The 24332-nt window shown below is 41.9% G+C and overlaps 1 protein-coding gene across 2 annotated transcripts in view; it reads left to right on the forward strand.

The window, feature by feature from the left end:
• The window catches only part of hip1 (huntingtin interacting protein 1), a 48857-nt gene that overhangs the window by 15660 nt on the left and 8865 nt on the right, over nucleotides 1–24332 (forward strand). For both annotated transcript variants that reach the window (XM_058634658.1, XM_058634660.1), the window contains exons 2-22: nucleotides 8120–8183; nucleotides 9346–9488; nucleotides 9635–9691; nucleotides 11080–11160; nucleotides 12469–12545; nucleotides 13643–13704; nucleotides 14730–14870; nucleotides 15838–15895; nucleotides 16069–16144; nucleotides 17456–17599; nucleotides 18091–18188; nucleotides 18296–18368; nucleotides 18487–18670; nucleotides 18795–18883; nucleotides 19688–19804; nucleotides 20051–20152; nucleotides 21847–22041; nucleotides 22705–22852; nucleotides 22957–23043; nucleotides 23256–23363; nucleotides 24133–24269. In XM_058634658.1, the coding sequence (XP_058490641.1) occupies nucleotides 8120–8183; nucleotides 9346–9488; nucleotides 9635–9691; nucleotides 11080–11160; nucleotides 12469–12545; nucleotides 13643–13704; nucleotides 14730–14870; nucleotides 15838–15895; nucleotides 16069–16144; nucleotides 17456–17599; nucleotides 18091–18188; nucleotides 18296–18368; nucleotides 18487–18670; nucleotides 18795–18883; nucleotides 19688–19804; nucleotides 20051–20152; nucleotides 21847–22041; nucleotides 22705–22852; nucleotides 22957–23043; nucleotides 23256–23363; nucleotides 24133–24269 (2241 nt within the window). The remainder of the gene's footprint in view (nucleotides 1–8119; nucleotides 8184–9345; nucleotides 9489–9634; nucleotides 9692–11079; nucleotides 11161–12468; nucleotides 12546–13642; nucleotides 13705–14729; nucleotides 14871–15837; nucleotides 15896–16068; nucleotides 16145–17455; nucleotides 17600–18090; nucleotides 18189–18295; nucleotides 18369–18486; nucleotides 18671–18794; nucleotides 18884–19687; nucleotides 19805–20050; nucleotides 20153–21846; nucleotides 22042–22704; nucleotides 22853–22956; nucleotides 23044–23255; nucleotides 23364–24132; nucleotides 24270–24332) is intronic.

Raw genomic sequence — 24332 nt, forward strand, 5'->3', positions numbered from 1 at the left:
AGAGCGGATGTTTATGTCATATGCAACACATAAAAAGGAACTTAAACAAGCAACACTGAGGGCTCTGTTAAGAGCAGTGACCTTTCAAGTAGGGTGGAGTAACTTGTTTCGGTTTGAAAAGGCCTTTCCATTTATTATCTGGTTTTTGAAAGTATTTACAAAAAGTTCACTTTCGTGCTGTTGTAACCTGTGGTAAGATGAATGGTGTGTGTTTGTGTGAAATGCGCTGTGGTGCGGCAAGCTTTCAGTTTCAAGTGTTTATTTTTGGTCATCACCATCATCATCAAATCAGGGGAGTTGTATTATATTCAGTGAAGTGTTAGGTTTGTGTAACATTCCTTTAGAGTTCCAGAATTGAGCTAGAATATTGCTCACTCACAGATGTATTAGTTGAACATGGTGGAGAAAAAGTTGCTTGGTCTAATTTAGAAATGTTGTAATTAGAGCTGAAACAATGAATCGATTATTAATCGACAACAACTATTTTGATCATCGATTAATCTGTTTGAAGCTTTTTACATGATTAAAACAAGATTTCTGGTTGTTTAAGCTTCGAAAAAGTGTATATTGTCTTCATCATTGAAGACAATATTCGATAATTGTTGTTTCAACGAGAAACAACTGGGGTTAAAAGTAGAACGAGACTGATGACGACATGGTGCAAATGTAACTGAAAGCTTTTCGTTCATAGCTGATTGATGAGTCATGGCTGATAAGAACCAATCAGTAAGTAAATGCAGGTTACTGCGTCATCATTTCCAAAAGGCTTCTAACGCATTCCCAGAGATTTCAAACGAAATTGGAGCCAGCCTTTAAATAAATCCACCTTGGGGTCTAAAACGTGTGGATGACAACTGTTTTTGGATCAGAATTGATGCGTTTTCAAATGAAACTATGGATGCGGCACATCAGCTGAGCGGGAAGGTGTAGTGTAGCGGTGTTGACTTTAGCAACATGAAATACAAACACTGACGTTATTATAGAGTGTAGTTTTCCTTTAAGGATACCTGGAAATGTCTGGCAGGAAATGTGAGAGCTGTGAAAGAATGAAGAGTTTGGCCTGAGTGACTGTCCCAGCCGCTGCCTGTCTGGGTTGACTGAGCATGTTTTTTAAGCTGGACAGGGGTTGGGAGGGTAGAGCTGGGCATTTTCAGAAGGCAGGCAGGAAATGGCCAATGCAGGGTGTGCCAAGACAGGAAGCCTGACTGGGTGTCTGTAACCCCACCTCCACCATCAGTACCACACCAGTACCGCCACCAGCGCTACCTCCACCCCCAGTACATCAGCCACAATGACCGTATCTCCACTGCTTCCCTTCAGCATTACAGTGCCACTGTATTTCACAAACAAGTGTTTCCTGTTTTTAGTCCTCCCTCCATCTTGCTGCTGTTTTCTCTCCTTATGTACAGCTCGGTTGCTGGACAGGTCTCAGCAGTGGCCGTGGTGCCACTCATCTCCATTATTTTGCCATGTGAACTTGCACTCAGCTGAACTCTCATGGAGTCAGATAGGACTGTGAAGTACAACTGTCAGGACACAAGTCATGAAAACAAGCTATTATGTGGAGAACTGAAAAGAAATGCTTTGCACACCATGTCCTGTTGATTTGGACTAAGCTTAATATGTCTGTTGACGTGCCGTCTGTTGCGAGTGCTTGCACATTTCTCCATCTTAGAAAATGGTAAAATCCATTGGCATATATTGACATATGTTCATTTTACCAGTATCCAAATACCACTGACTAAGATGGTGGAAAAAAAAACCTTCAGCCTTGTATTAAACATGCAGGAATATCACTTAACTCCATCTGTAGCATAATGTTTATCTCAATTGCAATCACCCCAATAAAGGTCTTGATTTGGGGTTCAATTCTGACTAAAATACTGCATGCACTGCAGCATAAATATGCAGTGACTTTCTTGATAAAAAAAGACTCAGACAAATGATGAGTTGATTAAATGTGCGAAGCTTTTCAGTAGGAGTGGGGGGAATAAATCAAACAAATTGTTTATAATAATCATTTTCTCTCCTCCACAATCCTGGTATTTCTGGCTGGCTTGTTGAACAGAAACAGCTAAAAAAAAAAAGCTGTTGCCAGTTTACCTCAGAAAGTATTCCATGTTCAGTGTTTCCTTCAGTCCAGGGTTTTTGAAAAGACAACTATTAAGTTAAAGGTTGTTAATGTTACACTGAAGGCTCAGCTTTGTGCTGTGTCCTGTCTTATTGGACACAGCACCAGAGAACAGTGACAACCACTGTTTGTTTTCCACTTGGTCTGGTTGTATTTTTGTATTATTAGCAGAGGCAGCCAAATGTGTCAGTTTACTTGAAAATAATAATTTTTTTTACATGTTATTTACCACTGTCCTTTTCAAGTCAGATAAATGACTGACGATGCGATGTGCACCGAGTTTTGGAACTATGACTCGTGGGTTATTGTCTAAATGTATGATTCAATCTTGGTTTATTGAGAAAAAAAAAATTACAGTACTATCAAAGAGCAATACTTGTAAACCTAATTGACTGGGGTCAGATAATCATAGTACTGTAACCAAGTTTCATCATTCCACTGTCAAACTAAATCATTACAGTCACTCAAGAAAACCACCTCAGCCTCCTCGTCTGAAAGACTTTAAATCCAGAGACAACAAGTGTTACTAAATTCACTCTTTCATTTGAATCTGGTGAGACATTCCACAATCATTTACTCATGAGTGAACATCACTGGCTGCAGGTCTGTGCCACAGCAGAGCGTAATTTCTCTTTCACTATCATGGAGTGACAATGATGCCGTGGACTTACATGTCTTTTGGGCTTACATGGAAGTCAATATTGCCATGGCTTTTTTTTTTTACAAATTTGCCAGTGGAGTCGCTAAGAAGTGAGGCAGAGGATGAGGAAGTGAGTCAATAAGTAAGGGTCGTTTCACTTAGCAGGCAGAAGATGCTTCCTCTCTCTCTGGGCTCTGCACCAGCCCTTCAGCGGACACAGCCAGGCTGCGATCAGCATATCAATGCCCTGCTTTCTACTGAACGGCTGATTGGGCCTTGCCAGGCTGAACTTAACATGCTTTCAACACTGTATCAATAAAACTTTGTTCGAAAGCAAAGCTGTGGACACAACAAATATGTTTCCGAATATGGTATGATGCAAAGATGAGCTTTGTCAAGTGGATGTTCAGTAGCACAGACTGTGATTGCTGAATGTAGTTGAGGGACACTGTGACTCTGACTAATGTCCTGTTGTCCCTCTGGTCCTACTTTGCTTTTATGTCCTCGTAACCACTCTCTTCTCACCTCATCATTTCAGTTCACTGTTCGCTGGTTCACCGCAAGAAGCTAATAGCCCACTGATGCCAGTGAACCACCTCAGTTAATGCCAATCCTTAGCAGCTGGCACTTTAATTCAACCCCAAACACAAAGTACAAAGTCTCACTGTGGCCTAATTGGGTCATCTTCATGTGGGAACTAGTTGCACAGGGAGTTACTCTGTCATTACTTAATTTCCTATTAGAAATGAGCCCATACGATACTCAGTATCCGAGTATCCGAGTCATGTTGTGGGCTGTTTATTTCTTCTTTAGATAGATATAAAGATATCTCGTAATCGGACATGAAAGAGTGGTATTGTGCCGTGCCTATTTTCTATGTGTGTGTTTGAGACGTAAATAAGTTGATTCTAAACAACCTGTAAAAAAAATAATGACATTGATACTGTTTTCAATGGGGCATTCACCTCATTAAAACATTTCAGGTAATGCCTCATGTGTCGTTCACTCTGGTTTCCCTCGTTCCGATGACAATACAAGCTGATGTCGCCACCATCTGCTCTGACACATCAACAACCAGAGTCACTTCCCTCTTTGCTTTTCCTGTGAGGCAGTTAACAGTTTTGAAAACATCATCTCAATACTGAGGGAACAAAGGATTTAATTTTTTTTTTTAATGTGCAGTCTTTGTACTGAAAGTGCCAGAAAAGTCTTATGTTCTAAAGTTGGAAATGTTCTCATGTTGGGCAGATGTTTTGGCTGCAAAAGCACAGGTGTTCTGTTTAGTTAGTTAATTCAGTGGGTGACTTAAAGAGGCCATAGCATGGTGCTATCTCACTTATATGTGAGATATGGATGTATACTTACAAACATGAAGTCGTTTTTATGGTCAAAAACGTTCTAGTCGCTACAAACGAGCCAATGTAAATGTGTCATCACTGACACTCTGCGTGTAGCGTGTAGCTTAGCCTGTAGCCGGCTATCGCTAATGCTAAACGACAAAGCAAGCACACAAAGACAGTTATATACGTATTGTTGGCACTGCTCCTTCTTTTAGGTGAAGTTTGGTGCTGTGTCCTGCTTTATATGAGTACTCTAACCGTAGAAGAGAAGAAGAACTACTCTCGTAACTGCTGAGCATATCGGTTGTACGGGGCTCAGCAGCTACAACGAGAGTAGTTCTTCTTCTTCTACGATTGAAAGTACGTCAGCGGATGTGCCCGGACTCTAGTGCCCGGACTAGGAGGCGCTGCTGTTTAGAGGAGTGGTGAAATTCGCCAGTGACGTAACTAGTCAACGGAAGTGCCGTTCCGCTTCGTAGAGCTCAGGAAAACAATCGAACCCTGTGCTCTCAGCAGTGGCTGAACTGATTGTTACGGACTTTTAGGGCTTCATAAACAAGGTACAAACAAAAACGCAGTGTTAATTGGCACTTCCAGGCTATGTCCTCTTTAATATGCTGTTGTGTTGACCATGTGTACAAGATGAGTCCGTTTGAACACCCCTCTTTTAAAAAGTTAGTCGTGTGTAAGTTGTTGATTTTAAATGTATATTGGTGGAAATGTTTAATTCACGCACACTAGCGGGTGTTGCTGTTGCTTTGTAGTTGTGTACTTTAAATGACATGTTCAAATACCCTCTTATGTCTCACACACAAGTTCACAAGTCCAGTCTGAAGGCACCAGTGGTCTCCAGAGGAGAAATATACTGTATGTGGAAGCAATTGTGGCATCCCCTGAATTCCACCACCTTGCCTCTGTTGTGTTTGAGCAACAATCCACCATTGATGATGTAGATGTGGGTGGGTTCCACTTGCGTGTGAACACCAAGTTTCCTACTGTGACTTAATTGTCTTAATCAAACTAAAGAAGAGGAGGAGTCAGTTCTCAAATGCAGTTTATGGAAACACGTTGACTCAGATGAACACTGTCCATGTTGATGCGGATTTTTGATTTCTTGTTATTGTTGATCTTGGAAATAATACTTTGACAAAATAATCTTAGCTTTACTTTCTGACAACTGAGCAATGACCACATCTCGGTGTCCAAGTTCCATAATTATGTTGAAAGCTCTGGTTAAAAGGAGCAAGTTGACCTTGAGTTTAGTCTGGTTTTTGTCTATGTGGTTGAAGATTAATCTTGACTAAGTGCCTCAGTGGTTTTTTTTTCATCCTCTTCAATCAAATACAAATCCACTTCTTGAATCAAGGGATAGGGTTAGACCTCTGTTGGCCTTAAAGCAGTTTCCACAAAAAACACTCTTTTTGCGTTCCATTAATAATCCACTATTTTTTTGAGTTACTGAGTTAAGTATATTCATAAGCAGGAAGTTGTTTGAAAGCAGTGACTTATCATCTGTGCTCCCGATCAGAGGTTTGACTTGATTCAGCTCAGATTTGCAAAGCCTGGACAGGATGGTGTAAACCATGCTGTGTTTGCCCTTTTACAGCGCTCACTCTCTTACACACACTCACACACAGCCTGAGTCTTGGCTCAGGTCGTGCTGCTGATGCAACAGGACAGGTGATGGACTTGTATGCTTCGATGCTCATGTTGAGTCATGTTAAATTGCAGGCGTGTAGCAGACTTGGACTTAGCCATTGTCTTTACGACATATTGTGGTGACTTCTCGTAATCACCAGGAAGGGCGGACGGCTGACGTGGAGTTTAGACTCAGATGTTGAAAACACTTCATTCAGAATTCTGGGACACACTTGGTGACTTATTTGTTGTATTGTGTGTTTTGGTGTAAAGACACAGAAGCTGTTGATTTCCTCCCCCTCCTCCTTCTTTGGTGTTTCCTTATGGTGAACTTGATAGCTGAAATACTGGAAGAGGAGGAGCAGACTCAGGACATCTGTGGGAAGTGAGATTATGAAACTGGCCCCCCGTCCTCTGTTCACCCGAGCTGCCGCACTCACTTCATGATGCTGTGCAGGCAAAAAAATGACAAAATGCACATTTTATTTTCAGTGGCTTCGTTGTCGTTGTGTCGTGCACACCTGGAGGTTCTCGTATTAAACGTTTAGAGAGTCGTGGTGATCTTGATTTGATTTCCCTCGTGTGTGATGTGACGTGTGAGCCAGCTGCCCAAGAACATCTCGTCAAACAATGCAGGAAACACTTGTAGGATTTATTTCACGGCACAGTTTTCCTGTTTGGCTCTGTAACATGTCGTTGATGGGGGGGGGGGGGTATCACAGCAGCGACAAGTGGTTCACAAGTGGTGTTTTAATGTGGTTGTTCAGATTGCTCATGTGATCTGGACTGAAATATTTAGACTGCTCTTTGCCATTGAATGTACAACATAAATTCATGGTCATAGGACGAGTTCTATTGACTGTAGTGATCTCTTAACTTAACCCATGAACTGACATATGGTCAAAAAACATTTTTAACTGGCATTTAAGGGAATGCAAGACACAGAGAACAGTTCATTTCTGTTTTGTCTGCTTCACTTCTGGCAATGATGCAAATTTATTTACATTCACATTCATTTACGGCTACTAGCCATGCATGTTTGGGGCAAGCTTTACTTTTTTACAGCCTGGAACAGTGCTCCATACTTTTTATTCCCTCAGTCTGATCAAATGAAGTATCAGTTAAGAGAGGGACTAAAGTAAAAGGTTCAAACTAGTAACCACCGGTTACACAAGTAGCAGTTTGAATGGTGTTCTTGCTATTCCTTCTTTTCTGGTTTTGTTTTTGTTTTTTGAAATAAATGTTTTCATTAATTGTTCCTTTTACAACAGCTCAAGCAAACAACCTGAAAGCATCAACACACATTGGGTCAATTACACACACACATATAGCCTCCAAGTTAAAGAAAAAAAGGAATGAAGTAAATGAATAAGGAACAGATGTACTAGAATATGCCCTCTCTTTATGGTCTTTCAGGAAATCCCTGTAACAAAATGGAAGATACATTGGAGTCCAAATAATTCAAAGAAGGTTACAAAAATGTCTGTTAATTATCAAACGGATTGTCGTGTGTTTGTACAGGTTGTTTGTCCCCTGACGCAGAACCCTGATGACTTTGGTTTTCCCTTGAACGACTCTATTGTTACTCATCAGTCAGTTTCTTGTGGAAATCGCTCTGTGTTTCTTGAATCGGTGTCATTTGTTTGTTTGTTTTTTTTAAATGTTGGCTTAGAGTAATGAAGAAGTGAACACACTCACTTCTTCACTCCAGAAGACTGAGGAAAAGAATGCTTGCTTTGTCTGATCCAGATCACTCTCTATCCTTTTAGAACCTTTGGTGCATTTACTGTTTTACTTGTACTATTTACTATTATTTTTACCAGGAGTCTGGCTATGAAACAGCCCAGGTGTGTTTGTGTCAGTGATGTGTAAACGGCCATATTTCTTTACAATCACGTTTTCTCATTTTCAGCCTAGTAACAAAGCTGTTTTCTTTGTGAAGTCTTCTCTTTCTTCCACCTCTCTCCGATTTGAAATTGTGAGCGTTTGTTGCAGGTGGAACGTGAGATGTAATAGAGAGATGTAATCTGACATATGTGTCATTCGCTAGTGCAGCTGTTTGCCTCTGAGGCTGCCGCGCTTTCAAAAAGCCGAGAGTCACTCAGGCTACTCAGCTGCTGCCTTGAATACCAATTCTGCAGAAAATGGGTCAATCACTCTTTAATAAAAACTTAACCGCTTCCCATTCCCACATGGTTATAATAAAAAAGGGAAAATCAGGTGTGGGTGTGTGTGTTTTTGCGGTTGTACGTTTCAATGGAACAACACTGTTCTTGTGTTTTTGCTGTGAGTGTAAAAAATACAAGCTGTGGACTGATTTGTGTTCTCCATTTCTCATTCTCTCCCCTTTTCCTTTCCTCCTCTTCACAGGCTGTCAGCATCAATAAGGCCATCAACACACAGGAGGTTGCTGTCAAAGAGAAACATGCCAGGAATATCCTCATATTGTCTGTGTCTGCATCTGTGTATGTGTGTGTGTGTGTGTGTGTGTGTGTGTGTGTGTGAGGAGGCTGTCCGCTGTGACTGGAGGGTTATGTTAGTGCAAGAGCACAACAACTAACTTAATGTAACCCCGTCACGTAGCCATCTGTGAAACAGACTTAGTTGTTTGAAAGCTGCGGAGTTTTCTCCCATTTCTGCTTCACCAAGCACTGGGCAATTAGTCAATAATGGTAATTATCACAATGTAGTTTTGTCATGTAACAACATTACTCGAGCTCAATTTATCAATATAATGGCTATGCATTGTACAAACACACTTTGAGATTTACCTCAGCTTTTAGAACTACGACTGAAGAAAGGTTTATTGTGATTTATATTGTTGCTGAATTATTGGCCATTATTATCTGACATTTATCATGACAATTGTCAATATCAGACAATTTTGGGGGGAAATAAAGGGTGATAATATTTTTAGGCCAGCCCAAGTATAAAATGTTTTATAAGGAAAGAGGAGAGCTGTGACATTATTTAACCCTTAGAACACAGAGCATTTTGGCTGCTTTTGTTTAAACGTACAGTATATACAGAGGGTATACAAATATGCAATATAGAGTGTCTTTTTTCAGCACGACCTAGGCAATCTGATGAAAAACGTATTCATTTTCACCAACTACATAAACACACCTGAGCAAAAAGTAATAAAAATGTTTAAAATCGGACTGAATTTGTGAAATTTGGAAATATGTCACAGTTCAAAGTTCATTTGGTTCGTTTTTATGAACAAAAAGAAAAAAAACGGTCTAATTTTGTGACTTCTGCACGTAGATGAAAAAACACCAAATTTTTTAAAGCTTGAATATGTGACCTATAAACACACACGCCCAGGATGTCCATATAAGGAGTTGTGTATTATTCCCATAGCAATTTACCGTGGTTGCACCTGTGGCACAGGGATAAAATTGACAGCCGAATAAGTAAAAAGATATCCGGTTCTAGTTAATATCTTATAAAGTCACAGTTAAGTGATAAATGTGTGTTTTTAAGTGTGACAGTGTATCGGAGTCACATCTTTGTTTAGAGAGGAGAAAACAAGTCATGAGTCAGATTAATGTCACGTGATGAACATCCCCGTGCTCCTTGACTGTCCCCTTCACCCTGCATCCTGGGAACGCATCATGAGAAAGGCGCCCACACATTCTGGGCAGCAGTCAACCGGCTTCCTCTCTCCAGTAACGCAGTGCTCTGCTGGAAATTCTGCCACGTCTTCCACAAGCTGCTGCGAGACGGACACCCCAACGTACGTGACGTTACAATCTCACGGCAGAAAAAGAACACAATCTGCATTCTTAGTGTCCGCACACACACTAACACACTGTCACACAAAATACTTTTGTTTTCCCTAATCCGTGTCCTGCTGCTCTGTCTCTGCTCTCCTTCCTCCAGGTGATAAAGGACTCCATGAGAAACAAGGCTGATTTGACTGATATGAGCAGGATGTGGGTAAGGACACTGATATTATTGCATTACTCTAGTCATGTCACAGCATGCAGGGATATGGAACATTTAATCAGATGGGACTTTTATCTCACCTGTCTCTCTGCCAGAGGGACAATCACTGCTCAAATCAGTCTGCTAGTTCTCCTGTGATTGCTTGTATTTCATACATAAAATCTCTGCAGACATACAGGATAAGTGACACCCAGGGAGATGACAGACAACGTGGCCTGTGTCAAACGCTAGTGTAAAAACAGAGAATGTGAATGTCAGTGGTGTCACCTGCCAGCATGGTGTTGTGACGACAGTTACATCAGTACCACACATAATTTGTGCTCCGAAAATGCCTTCTGTTCAAACAACCCCAGTGTTGTTTTTGCCCCCCAAAAGGAAAAATATAAATATAATGTATATATATATATAGATATATATATATATATCTATATATATATATATATAAAAAAAAGCTGCTGCTTCCATTTTAGTCTGAAAACCTTGGGCGGCATTTTAATCTGGAAGGGCGAGAAGGAGAACATTGGAAACAATGAAAAGCCCCGTGAACACTCGGTTTCCCTGTGTCGTTGGACTTCTCACCGTTATTGTTCCTCGTCAGCAGAACAAAATCTGAAATCATGCAAACGACAGCAGAGGAGAGAGAGAAAGAATCAGCTTCCGGTTTACGCAGCACTGGACCCGAGTGGTCATATTTTTAGGCATACAGTATGGCCTTATGTTATGCCTGGTGTTGGTCATGTTACTCAGAAATAAGTTACCTATTACATATTACTTAATATTACAGTAATACATTACTGCCCAACACTGGTGTCGTGTCATGTCACAGATTTATTCAGACAAAGATGAATCATGGTCATATTGGTGATAATGTTTGCTCAAAGTGAGCACAGGTCTCTTTTAGACTGCATTTAATTAAGCACAAATTCAGAACAAAGACTCGCTGGTGGTCTGTGTCGCACCACTGATTCTTTAGGAGATAAACAGACTTCTTGCTGTTTTCTTAAATCACTCAGTTTTGTTGCTGATATCTCGAGGCAGGAGGATACAGGAAGCTTGGTCTCTGTGATTCGAGGTTGTGGCCTCTCTTTCCTCTTGTGTCACAACCACTCGAGCTCCTCGGCTCAAGGAAAAAGGAAGTGAGAGCAATTGGCAGAATATTGGGGCATATTCAACTTTGTCACAGAACACTCTTGTTGCCACATAGACCCTCCCAAACAGGAGCTCAACCAGTGTTTTTGCAGTAAAAAAAAGCCCTGCAGTAAGAACAGTTTTGTTGTGCCAAAAAAGCCACAAAAATCTCCACATGTCACACGTCTTCCCAAAAGAAGACTTTGATCACATCTCGCTTCATTCCTCTAAATGTCTTGTCTCATCCCCAGGGACACCTGAGCGAAGGCTATGGGAAGCTGTGCAGCATCTACCTCAAACTGCTCATCACCAAAATGGAATTTCACATCAAAGTGAGTCAGTGCGACCTATAAAAACCCAGCGTCGGTCTCCCTCATCGCTCATTATCTTTGTCTCAGACTCTCCTTTTAGTGCCAGCTTGGCTCTGCGGGTGGTGGAGGAGAGGAGAGGAGAGGAGAGGAGAGGAGAGGAGAGGAGAGGAGAGGAGAGGAGAGGAGAGGAGAGGAGAGGAGAGGAGAGGGAAGGGAAGCGAAGGGAAGGGCAGCTTCATAGAAAATTCTGGCTTTTAACACTAATGGCCTCTCAAGATTCTGTAATGTAGCTTTTTTTATGAGACAGCTGACTAGGATGGTGCATGGACCAAAAGGCAGCATTGATGTCATCACAGTAAGATGTGGTTAATCATTGCTCTGCGAAGGACTGGAAGTTAATTCCCAGTCTGATCTGCTTTTATTTCACACTTCTATTACCAGTGTTCGCCAACTGTGTGGATGCATGTACAAGAGTGATATTTCAACATGTAGTTTGACCAGTTTTGAGGATTCTTTTCAAATAATTGAGCTCACACGGGGCAGAAATGAAAATCCCCTTATCACACATTTGATAAAGGTCAGTCAATCAACAGTCACCCACATGTTACAAGTAATCAAAGTCTGCATGTTATCTTATTTCAGCTTCCGGGATCAAATGTGTTCACATCTGTCCTCAGTGATCTGATCACAGTCAGGTCATGCTAATGCGTCCCCACTGTATCCTCATATCTGATCACAAAAAAACAGACATGGAGGTGGTTTGAGGACACATTTGTCCACTTAATTGAGTCAGCTGACGTCTTCTGAAAAGTAGATATTGTCTGTTAAACTTCAGTGATGCAGCTTTAACCCGTGTTTAACGGCAGGGGATTAGCGGTCACAGTGGATGTACATTGTGTCAGTCTGCAGGGACGGTGTTTGTCAGCAGCAACTATCAAAACAATGAAATAACCTGAGGGATTAAAGAGGCTCTGCCGGCACTGATGTTAGAAGCGCTCAGGTCTCACTTTAATCGACCTGCCGAGGGACTACAGGTGGAAAGTAGCCTCAGGCTACAGCCTGGCATATTTTACATTGTAATGATAATGAATATGCACTGTCCCTTTCCTTAAGTAAATAAATAAAATAAGAAATCTTAGCATTCGATCACATGACTTAATTGTGTGTGAAATAAGTGGCTTTATAGTGACGGTCAGGTTTGGTTCACCTTCTTTCAGCAAAATAAATAAATAAATAAACCACTGTACTCTACCTGCTCTGGAAAACCACCCGAACTGCCCAAGTGTGTGATTTGAGTTTAAAGCGTCTCCTGTTTGTCTCCTCCCTCAGAACCCTCGTTTCCCCGGCAACCTGCAGATGTCAAACAGACAGCTCGATGAGGCGGGCGAGAACGACGTGAACAACTTGTGAGTGTGACGCGTTGTTTGCAGGAACCTCCGTGTCAACGAGTTACGCTGTTATTTCTGTAACCGCATAGAATCAAAGTGCGGGAACACTTTAATTGTAATGCATCAGATCTGCCACTCACATATGAAATCAGTTAAATGAAGCCATTCATAGTCATAAATAAGTCTTAAACAGGCCCCAGGGGTTTATTCTGCAACAAGATTAGTGTGTGAATTAAAAAGAGAAAACATTTTTAGAGTTTTGATGATTTTAATCGAGTGATATGGCTCATTATTTTAAGAGGACGAAGTAAAACAACTCATCGAATATGATTCAGTTTATTTATTGTTCTGCTTTGTTCAGTCGTCGTTGTTTAAAACTTTTCACTCATGATATTTCATCGCAGTTTATGATTTCTGTGTATTCACATTTTCTTTGTGTTGAATGAAAGTCATAAGTAAATGTCAAAAGTGTTATCCAGTGTGCGCTTCTGTTGAAATTAATTTGTGTAAATCGTGCAACATTTAATGTCACGTCATTGATCTCCTTTGGATTTTCTTAGCCCTGCAGAGGTGAAATGATCTGGTATTTAAAAAGAATACGGTGTTTTTCTTTTTCAACAATTTGAATCAACTTCTGGACCTTCACATTTGTCCCCATGTTAAGAATCACTGTGCTTTCCAGAGAACATTTCTTATCTTGTGAGTAGCTCTGCAGCTCTGCATTGATATAAAGTGTAAGTGAAAATAAACAGAACATCTATAACGTTGCTGCTGTTGACTTAAAGGTCTAGTGTTAGAGCATGAGTGATATCTAATGATGAGACTCCTCCGCTCACTACTTCATTATATTATACAAGTGCATCAGAGAATTACAGTGTCCCACGCACAACAAAAGGACATAGTTCATCTTCATTTGTATAATTAGCCTCGAGTTCAAAATGTTTAATGCATGCCCTGGCTGGTTTGTTCAGACCACGGTAGAAACACGGTGACGCAAGATGCCAGCTTCCGTAAAGCAAGGCTTTTGTCTAAAGTACATGTAAAACATACAATACCCTGAAACAGACCAGTATATTTAAGTTTGGACAATGATATCTCTCTCTTTCTCTCTGTAGCTTCCAGTTGACTGTAGAAATGTTTGACTACCTGGAGTGTGAGCTCAACCTCTTCCTGGGTGGTAAGTTATTCTAATCTAGGGTCTAGTAGATGTACAGACAGATAAACATGGCCGGATGTCATCATCTGTCTGCTTTTGTGTGTGTGTGTGTGTGTGTGTGTGTGACGGCTGTTTGTGATTTCATACTGTGCGCCGCCCCTGTTGTTGTCTGAGTGAGTCATCTCAGGTTAATGTGTCTCAGAGAATGGGCCGACCTAAAAATAGATGGCTGGGATTTGACCAGGAGTCCAGAAGAAACGCTGGAAAAACTGCATGCACCTATTTCTAGCTGAGGGGGAGGAAATTAAATTCTGGTTTCTGTTTATCGTGCCCTTCATTCTGCTGCCTAATCACAATATTATCTCCCCCTCCTCCCCTCCGCTTCCTCTGTGCAGAGAATATTTCAATGCTTTCGTGTTCAGGACAACCTTTCCACATACGACTTCATATTTCCTAATATTGCTGTTTCTTTCTGAGATTAAATCATGTACTTTAAAATCTCAAGGCTTACGTCAGCTTCCTCCACTTGTCTTGGGTCCTCCACTTGTCTTGGGTAAAGCATTACATCAGGGGCCATGCCTGAGGTGTGTGTGTGTGTGTGTGTGTGTGTGTGTTGTCTAGCTGTGCAGGAAACCACACCTCTGCAGTGCACAGAGGCTCTCAGGGTCTGCCTGTGGCGCTAGTGTGAGCAGCACAGCAGGGAAATGAAAGAGGGGTGTAATGATGGAGGCAGAGGGAGAGTGAGACAATCCTCTCAGTGTTTCAGGTTGCGGCTCCTTTTCCACTCCACTTTAAACTCCTTTTTCAAGGCAGAGCTGAGTTGTGTGTTGCTTTCATTTTTGTTCATAAGCTAAATTTAGCCACAGGGAATTGAACAGAGAACAACTGGCACAGCAGCACCTGACTGATTACTGATGAGCCTCAGTATGAGCTAACCTGTTGAGCTCACACAAGTCTGTGTGTGTGTGTGTGTGTGTGTGTGTGTTGATCTTTATGAATGCATTTATTGATCTTATGTGTGCGTGTGTGTGTTTTTCCTCTCCCAGTATTCAGTTCCCTGGACATGTCTCGATCGGTTTCGGTGACGGCAGCGGGTCAGTGTCGTCTGGCTCCACTTATTCAAGTCATCCTGGACTCCAGCCACCTGTATGATTACACTGTAAAGCTACTGTTTAAGCTGCACTCCTGTGAGTCTCACACACACTCACACACACACACACGCACACACACACACACACACCACTTATCGCTCTCTGTCTCTGTTTCTCTCTCACTCTCAAAAAGGTGAAATAATGCAAAGTAAATATTTAGTAATAATAGTAGTTTAGTAGTAACTTAGTTTATCATGAATCGATGAATCATCGCAGCCCTAAAGAAATGTCAGTTACAGTCTAATTATTGTCAAAATGAGTACACACAATCTAGCCTAACAGCCATATACAACTCTCTCTGTGTTTATTATTATTATTATTGTTGGTTGATATCCTCTTCACATTCAGATAGGCATCAATAAATATAGTTGTCTTGGAGAAGGAGAAAAGAAAAGCCTGGAAGATGTAATCAATACACCCCACATCAGTGACCCCACCCCCTCCTGTCTGCTCTCATGTCAAAGCTCCGCCCTCAAAACACAAATATGATTGTTCCAAGTTCTTTTGAATCTGTGCCACTGATGAACAAATCTGTTTGTGGCTCTTGCACAAGGCCCTTTGTTTTTGAGCAGCACTTGAGTAGAAACTAAATATCTCACACAATGTTTATTACTTAAACAATCAACGTCTTAAATGAATCAATTGTGATGCTGAGCAAGAGCATAGTGTGGGGTATTTAGTTTCTTTCTATTTTCCAAAGCAGCTGCATCAATAAATGTTGCAGATACTCGTTGAATATTTTCCAGTTTTACATTTACATCTTGAACAACCTGTGCGACAGAAACACGCGTGTCAATAATTAAACTTGGCGCGACATTTCTGTAAAGACTTAAAGACGTGGCACGTTCTTCTCTGAGTTGAAGAACTTTAAAAACTTTAAAAGAGCCAGCTGATGAAGCAGATAAAGTAGGAACAGGAGTGCTTTAGCACAAATCACAACATGTATCCGAGCAGTTTGCGTGGCTGAGCGCTGACGGCGTTTGTGTTTTGTGTGCACCTGCAGGCCTTCCAGCTGACACTCTCCAGGGCCACAGAGATCGTTTCCAGGAGCAGTTTAAAAAGTACGAAAGTTCACATCTCTGCAGAAAACCAGGCTGTCACCGTGCAGGGCTCTCTCACTGAGTGTGACCCCCTAACACTGAGCTCATAGTATTGAGCTGTGTTGAATGAATTTTCTCTCTGATTTTCCTTCTGCCTGTTCTCATCCCTCTCTTCCTTCCACTGTCTCTTTCAGGTTAAAGAGTCTGTTCTATCGCTCTAGTAACTTGCAGTATTTCAAGAGGCTGATTCAGATCCCACAGTTGCCTGAGGTAATAACAACATTTTTCACATGCAACACGAGCTGGTTTTAGGTCTCCGATCAATGATTTCATTCATTTCCAAAACAAAGGTCCACCTTCTGATATTTTTACTTTGTGTACTAGTTACTTAACCACAAGACCCTGAATTATCTTATTAATCTGCTCTGCCAGTGTTTACTGTCTGGTTATACACACTGATACCAGAGGTGGGAGAATGTCCCATGTGCAAATCCCAAGTCCCAAGACTTGTGAGAATCAAACTCGTCATAATTTAAGTTCTGTGAAATTGTCATGATCTCGCTAAGTTTCCTCACTTAAATCAGTTCAAAGATGGTGGTCATGGCATGAACAGCTGGAATGTAGATATGAATCAGGTTGCATGATTGAATATTATGGAAAACAAATTTGTCTATAGTTAGTTACCTCGTAAGTCATGAATAAGAAGTCAAAGTCAAGATGTGACATTTGTCAGTGTTAGTCAAACCACATTTTCTGACTTGAGTCGAGTCATGTGACTCAAATCCCCCAACTCTGGCTGCTACATACAATATTACTACTAGTAATAATAATAATAGTAATAATAGTAATTTAAGAAAATTTAACACTCTAAATTGGTTAATTTGAGTTTCCACTCGCATAGTACCTGGACCAGGCACCAGTATCTGCTCTGGCGAGCTTCCAAGCGAGCTGAGGTGATGCTATGCGTGATGTCGCCAGACTGACCAATCAGTGGCCGTCACAGGAAGAGACGTCCGGCGGCTGAACAATGCTGAAATGTAGATCAGTTAAAAAGACTGATCTGATAACACTCCTAAAAACAAGGGTTAATCTCCAACAATTACCAGGGAAATCAGAGGAGTCTGCTGTATTTAGCGACAGCACTGCTGATCGTGACCCGGCATCACAAACCCTGCCGCTGTATTTTAGTGAAGTGACTGTGTCAGACGGAGTCATGGAGGAAGTACTGAACAAACAGTGCACCAGCGCCCCCTGCGACCCTCACGTGGAGGATAAAGAGTGAATGAGTGACTAATTATAATATATTATAGAAGAATAATTAAAGAAAAGCAGTTTACAAGACTTTTTCAAAGCAAAGTTTCTCGGTTTAAAACAGCAAGCTATTGCAATTCAAGTATAAGACACATAAATAATATCAAATAAAAAATTATAATAATGGTAGAGTAAAAATAATAAAAAAAACTTTTAAGAAATAAGATGTGGTAAAATTCCTAAAATGCGTTTGTGTTTTCAGAAGTTATTTTAAGAGTGTTATTTTGAATATCGCAATGATTAGACTTGGATTGTTTCTCATCCTCACAGAACCCTCCTAACTTCCTGCGTGCGTCAGCTCTGTCAGAGCACATCAGCCCCGTGGTTGTGATCCCTGCCGAATCCTCCTCCCCCGAGTCCGAGCACATGGCTGAGACGGACGACCTGGTGGACACAGATGTTCCCTCACTGCCGGTAACTACACAAGACAAGTGTCCCTCAGTGTTCTTATCGGTTTGTTTTGGAACTGTGAAGCTTCTTGTCTCATCATGAGTGCGTTCAGTGATGACAGATATAGAAATACAGAGCCACATGTCATACAAATGATTTGTAAAATTGCTCTCAACATCTGGTTTATTTTTAAACTGGAATGTCAGCTGGCTGTGGACAGGATCTTGAGAAAAAAACATATTTTTCCTTCTTGAGGAATTTGATATAATGAGATAATTTTGAATCCACACTTCAGCTGCAAAGCACCTGGTGCAGGAGCAGTACGATGTGGCTGATAATGACATTTTTATTCTTGCTTCGTAGAAACTGGCGGATGTATAACGTGACTGTGTTTCCTAAAATAATAATAAGTAACTAATAATAATAACAAGGGAAAGATCTCAGTTTTATCGCACATATTTCATTGAATTCTTCTTTATGGTCCTCTAAAAGCTCCTCTTGTTTTAAACCTCCAGGCTCCTGTGGAGACCAAGTTCGACGACCTGTTCGGCACATCGGCTGCTATAGACCCGTTCAACTTCAACAGTCAGAACGGCATGCGCAAGGACGACAAGTGAGGCTCGCCAGTTCATGCTAAATCTCTCTTTTATTTAAAGACTGTAACTATACAGAAAATGACAAACACAGTGAAGAAGTCATGTACATTTCTGTGTCCGTCAGAGATCGTCTGATTGAACAGTTGACAAGGGAGATCCAGGCCCTCAAAGACGAGCTGGAGTCTTTCAGACTGGAGGTAAAGAATCCAACAGCCTTGTTTAACCCTGTTGTCTCACACAGAAGAAAACATAAGAACACAAACCTACTGAGACATTTATGCACTTATCATCTTTTCTCTCTCCATCTGTCAACAGAGCGGTCGGTTGTGTCAGGTGCTGAGGGGGCGTATCAGCGAGTTGGAGGCGGAGCTTGCCGAGCAGAGTCACCTGAGGCTGCAGGCTCTTGGAGAGAGCGAGTTCTTGAAGGCCGAGCTGGACGACCTGAGGAGGGTCAGAGAGGACACGGAAAAGGAGCAGCGGAGCCTGACGGAGATAGAGAGTAAATTGATGGAGCAGTCGATGCTCTTTTGCTTTCACTTTGTCACATTGTGTGTGAAATTATGACCGTGTTGCAGTTAAAAGTGACTGCGTTTGTCTCTGTCTGTCTTCATGTGTGTCACCAGAAAAAGCTCAGGCCAATGAGCAGCGCTACACCAAACTGAAGGAGAAGTACACAGAGTTGGTTCAGAGTCACGCAGACCTGTTGAGGAAGGTGAGGAAGACGAGACAGACTTACTTGTTCATGCTCATGAATCCACAAAACCCTAAGTTCAATTATACTTTTTTTGCAAAATGCATTAGTCACACTCAGAGTGTCACACTGTTTTTTTTGCTGCATTTTGTTTTGTATTCTTGTTGCATCAAAAAATTTAAAAATGAATTATGCTAACCTACAGATTCACATTTTTTAAAAAGGTAAAGTTTGTCATCGATGTTGTTAGTGTTACTGTGTTGTGAGTGCATTGTTGCAATGTTTTGCTCAAATCTCCGGAGCCCCAGACATGACTTAAGGGAAAAGAAAACTCTACTTCGTGGCCACAAAATAAGTATAACGTGAGCACAAAATATTAATTTGTGTAATAATTCTGTAAAAATGATTCCTTGCAATCTTTGTAATTCATTCCCAGCCTAAAATAAAACTCAATTACACTTTCTCTGTCCAGTGTGCAGATTCAGTCCTCTTGCGTCCCTTTTTGCTTACACAGCTCTCAAGGTAATTCATGGGAATGATATTAATATTATGAATTAATGTTATAGCTATTTCGTGGCCACAAATGACTGGAGTCCCGTGTCCCCCCCCCATGTTGTGTCTGGGGCTCTGTACAAATCAGCTTATTTCATGGTAATGCAGACTGTGAAGACTGAAGAAAAAGTGGCTTCAGTATGATCGACCCAGGCTTGATCGTAGTAGCAAAAAACTGCAAGTTCTCCTCTCAGTGTCCTTTTGTTTTGTGGACACAGCCTTGTGCTAATTATTTTTTCTGCACGTGTGCATCTGTGTCCTTTGTGTCTGTAGAACGCAGAGGTGACCCGGCAGGTGACGGTGGCTCGGGCAGCACAGGATGAGGTGGAGACGGTGAGGAAAGAGATGCAGGAGAAGGTGAAAACGGCTCAGGAGGTTGCAGACAGACAGGTGAGGATGAATGACCTGTTCTTAATCACAGCTAAACACTTATACCACCTGTGTTTATACCTGTGCTTTCATCTCAGTGATTCAACTATAAGACTCCAGCCTTGCATGTATACAGAGCTAATATAACAAGGCACTTTAATACAAATTCAGGAATTCTTGCTTTCGGTGCTCAAAATGCTTTCTCAGTGTTTCCAAACCGAGTGAATTTCAGCTGTCTGAAGTGAGCCCTGGTCTTTTCTTGCTTAGGAAAGGGAACAGCTGGAGCATCTTCAGGAGATTCAGAGGGAGCTGGTGTCCAGCCGGGCGGAGCTGGACGCCCTGAAGACGACCGTGGCCTCGTCACAGCAGGTCACTCTCATCTCTGTGTAAATCTTGCTGAACTTATACACAAGGGTCCAAATTTGTTGTCATCCTAAAAAGAAACTATTAAAGTTATGAAGTGTTCACACCAGGATAAATCTAATAATAACAACACTCCTTTTCTAGTCATCAATTACTCGATTGATCTTGTTCACAACCTCACTTTTGTCGCGTTATTCTCCACATGAATCAGATGTGTCAGAATCCTCTTACTTCTCCTATGAAGGAAGTTGGACACACATTAAAAGAGAATACAATGCTTTATGTGGGATCAGATTTTCCAAGAACACATTTTGATGACGACAGCAACAGATCCCAGATACTGACTGTTATAGTCAAATTACAATATCTTATATTTGCACACACACACCAATTAGTGATTAATTATCGTGAATTTGACCTCTGGTCATGGGCTGTTATCGTAGAAAACAACTGTGCTTCTGTTGAGTTCATGCATTTCCCCTTTTTCTAATTCATGCATTTCACCTTTTTCTGATTCATGCGTTTCACCTTTTCTAATTTCTGTCACACTCCTTATTCTCTTCAAATTCCCTGTCTGACACACACACACTCCACATCTCCTGCCTCACTGTCCCTGACGGTTCTTCTGCAGTGGCCGTGTCGGAGGCTCAGACACGTCGCGGTTCAAGTGTATTTGTTTGACATCAGTGTTTGAATGAATTACGAGGACGTTGTATAAACAGTAGCTAAATCATCATCAATCATTATCCTCCGTGTTTCTCAATCTCTGCGTGGTTGAGCCAAGAGGAACACGCAGATGGCAAGATGATGTTTACAATAGGTGACTGAAGGCATTTATTTGAAGGAAATGGAAACACAGAAGCAGTTAAATCTCGTCCAAACAGCTGTTTGTTTAAATTTTGATGTTTGGTCCCTCATGTTCTGCCTCAGTGGAGGAGGATTTTCATTGCAAGAGCAATAGAAAAAAAAATGTTCAAACATGTAATATTTTTAACATGGAATGATAAACTAATGAATCCTGATTGTCTTTTCCCTAAGGTTTCACATTTCTCCCAGCGCATACTTCCTTGTTCCTCCTCTGTGTCTCTCAGCCTCCCACTCCTCAGTCCTATTTTTGTAGCTACTACATATCAACCCTGTCACTCCCCCTGTCCTCCTCCATCCCTCTTATTTCAATAGAGCAGCCCACTTTCCCATCTCTCCCATCTCATTCCCCAGTGTCTGCCTCTCACTCGTTCCTGTCATAGAAATCACATTTTTAACATTCCTGTTTCTCTTTCCTCTCTCAACACTCCCCCCTCCTCCTCTCTGTGTGGAATCTGCTGGCTCTCAGGCTGTAAGTCTCTCACCTGCCTTTCTCATTATGTAACTATATAGCTATAGATGAGCTACAATAGATTATTTACTTCATCTCACAAACCCTGAGTGCACAGGATGTGATGTCACTTCACTCTGTCGCCATAATTAATGGTTGTTGCATTACAGCCCAGTTGTGCAACCACAAGTTCCTTTAATTGTGAACTTGACCTCAACCCAAACCTCTTTGGAGACTTAAATGGAGCCAGTGTTGTTGTAATAAGTAGCTGAAGATGATTATTATCATACCACATCCTGACACGACAGCTACAGTGTCGTCTTTGTCCCTTGTCCTTCCCCGTCTTTATTGCTTTACCCCTGTGTCTTTTGTTTCTTTCATGCAGTCAAGCGAAGCACTCGGCACCGAGCTTGCCACCCTGCAGTCTGAGAAGGCCGAGCTGGTGCAGTCCCTGTCAAAGGTGGAGGCGGCGTTGGTGGCCCAGGGGCAGGAGCTAGAGCGGGTCCAAAGCTCGCTGGTGACTGAGAGGGAGAGTGGGGTGAAGACAGCCGAGTCCCTGCAGAATCAGCTCAATGAGAAGGTGAAGGGTTGTCATTTTGTGATTTAAAGGTCGAGGTTGTAAAAATGAGTGACCTCTAACGACCCCTACACCTACAGTGGCCTTTTCATAGCAGAAAGGATGTATCGATCTCTTTCACATCTTCCACTCCTCCTTGTGCTCTATAGTTTTCTTCACATAAAGTGTGTGTGTTTATGTTGGTGGAGCCATTCTCCTTTGTTTGCATTCTAAGCTCCAGCTTCAAAATGCAGAACACACCCTCTGGCTGGTTTGTCCATTCGGGGCTGCTGGAAAAACATGGCTGCAAAAGGACTTAAAGCAAAGTCCCTTCCCCAAAGTTCTATAAGATATAACTTATTCTAAGGCTATGAAAACCAAGCTAGTATTTTAAATTTCTGCCAACAAACTTTCCTTATTTCTTAATTCTTACACACTGGACTGTTAACTGAGGTTTCAGCACAACATGCATTGTGTCCTGACAAATTTTTATGGATGGTACGATACCAGTTTTTGTGTCTGATAACGATATCACAAACTCGAGTATTTCCTCATACCGATATTGGTCCATTTATGAACCACACATTTGTGCTAAAAGACTTTTTGCTGATTATTATTTATATATTTCTGTCCAATATCTGATCCAAGTGGATGGTTAACGTGGTCGGTGCTTGTTTGCGTCCACAGGAGAGCAGGGAGCAGACGTTGGAGGGCCAGCTGGTTGCAGCTCGCTGGTCCAGTCTGCAGGGAGCTGTGGAAGAGGCAGAGAAAATCATCCGGGACTCGCTGGCTCAGATCGACGACCCGGCACACATCAGCTGCACCAGCTCTGCCGGTAGATATACCGGCATATTAAATATACAAGGATGCTGCTGTGACCTGTATAAGTGAAGAACCACTGACCAGTGCTGTGTACACGTGTTTCCTTCATCTCTGCAGACTACCTAGCGTCCAGATGTCAGGCCTCTTTAGACTGTATGGATCGACTCCACTCGGCCAGAGAGGCCTTCATGACAGACAGCACAGGTGGGAGGAGTTTAGCTCTGTGCATTTAATGTGAAAAATGACTACATTTTTGATCACACTGTTTGAAATGAGAGGGGGGAAAAGTAAATACACAATAACCCCCCACACCCCCGTGCTGATTAAGCTTTTTGTAACACAAAGGCAGAGAAAATTAATAATTCAACAAGTGTGTGTGTATTTACTTTAACTTTAATTTGTATTGTTTTGTCCAGGTGTGTGCGAGCTGCTGCGAGTGGTGACACAGTGTGGCCATCTGGTGGGAGACACCATCGTTCAGGGTAGTGCCACCTCACACATGGTGCCTGTGGAGCAAGGTGATGGTAAGTGTGTGTGTGTATGTTCGGGTGAAGTCTTGATGTGTTGCACATGGACAGTGAAGTTGAGCAGTGTAATCTCTCTCTGTCAGTTACTGGGATAAACGTTATCACAGCATTAGAAAATAGTGTTGTGGTGAGTTTGTGGTTAATACTTAACGTAACAACCCGAATGTCCTGCTGCAGCATTTCCACTGCAATGAAAAAATGCTCTTTAAATAGTCTCCGCAACAGGAGTTCAGCCAAAACATGCACCATTAGAGTGTTTGCTGACTTCATACAGCAGTAATGTTTGCAGAATTTACTCTCTCGGGAGGTGTTAGCAGCCTGGGTAAGTCTAAACATGCCCAAATAAGATGACGCTCTGGTCAGAGAGTGATTTGCACTGACCCGAAATATTCCCACTTTGCAAAAACATTTAAAGAGCGCTTGAGCTATTGTATTTAAATGTTTGTGTACAGCTTTGATGCAAATCAGATGGTTGTCCTGTGTCTAAAAACACAGTTCCACAGCTGCTGTATATCAGAGTTTCAGTTTCCCTCTTCCTCCCGTAAGAGAGGCTTTGAGTCGACACTTGGCTTGAGGGGACGTTGGTATAATTATCTCTACAGCTGCAGCTGCCAGGTTACAGAGGACACATTTATGCTCTTTTCATAGCAAACTGGGCACAAATCATATTTAGAACAAGGACAGATGTGTTTGGTTGTTTATAATTAAGATACGTGGGCGATAACACCCCTGTCCTCCCTTCTGTCCTTGTCTGTGTCCCTGTCAGCTCTGACAGAAAGTGTAAAGAAGTGCGGGGCCGAGGCGCTGTCTCTGCTGGAGCAGATGAAGCAGCAGGATGACCTGGCTGCAGCTGACGACAGCAAACTGAAGGCAGCTCTGGAGGCCATCCTCGCCACTGCAGAGGTTTGGACTGTGACACACAAATCACCAATCCCATTTCGCACCTTGCACCTGCCACTCAGACCC

The sequence above is a fragment of the Solea solea genome, chromosome 7 (genome assembly GCF_958295425.1).
Source record: "Solea solea chromosome 7, fSolSol10.1, whole genome shotgun sequence".
In the NCBI taxonomy this organism is placed as follows: domain Eukaryota; kingdom Metazoa; phylum Chordata; class Actinopteri; order Pleuronectiformes; family Soleidae; genus Solea; species Solea solea.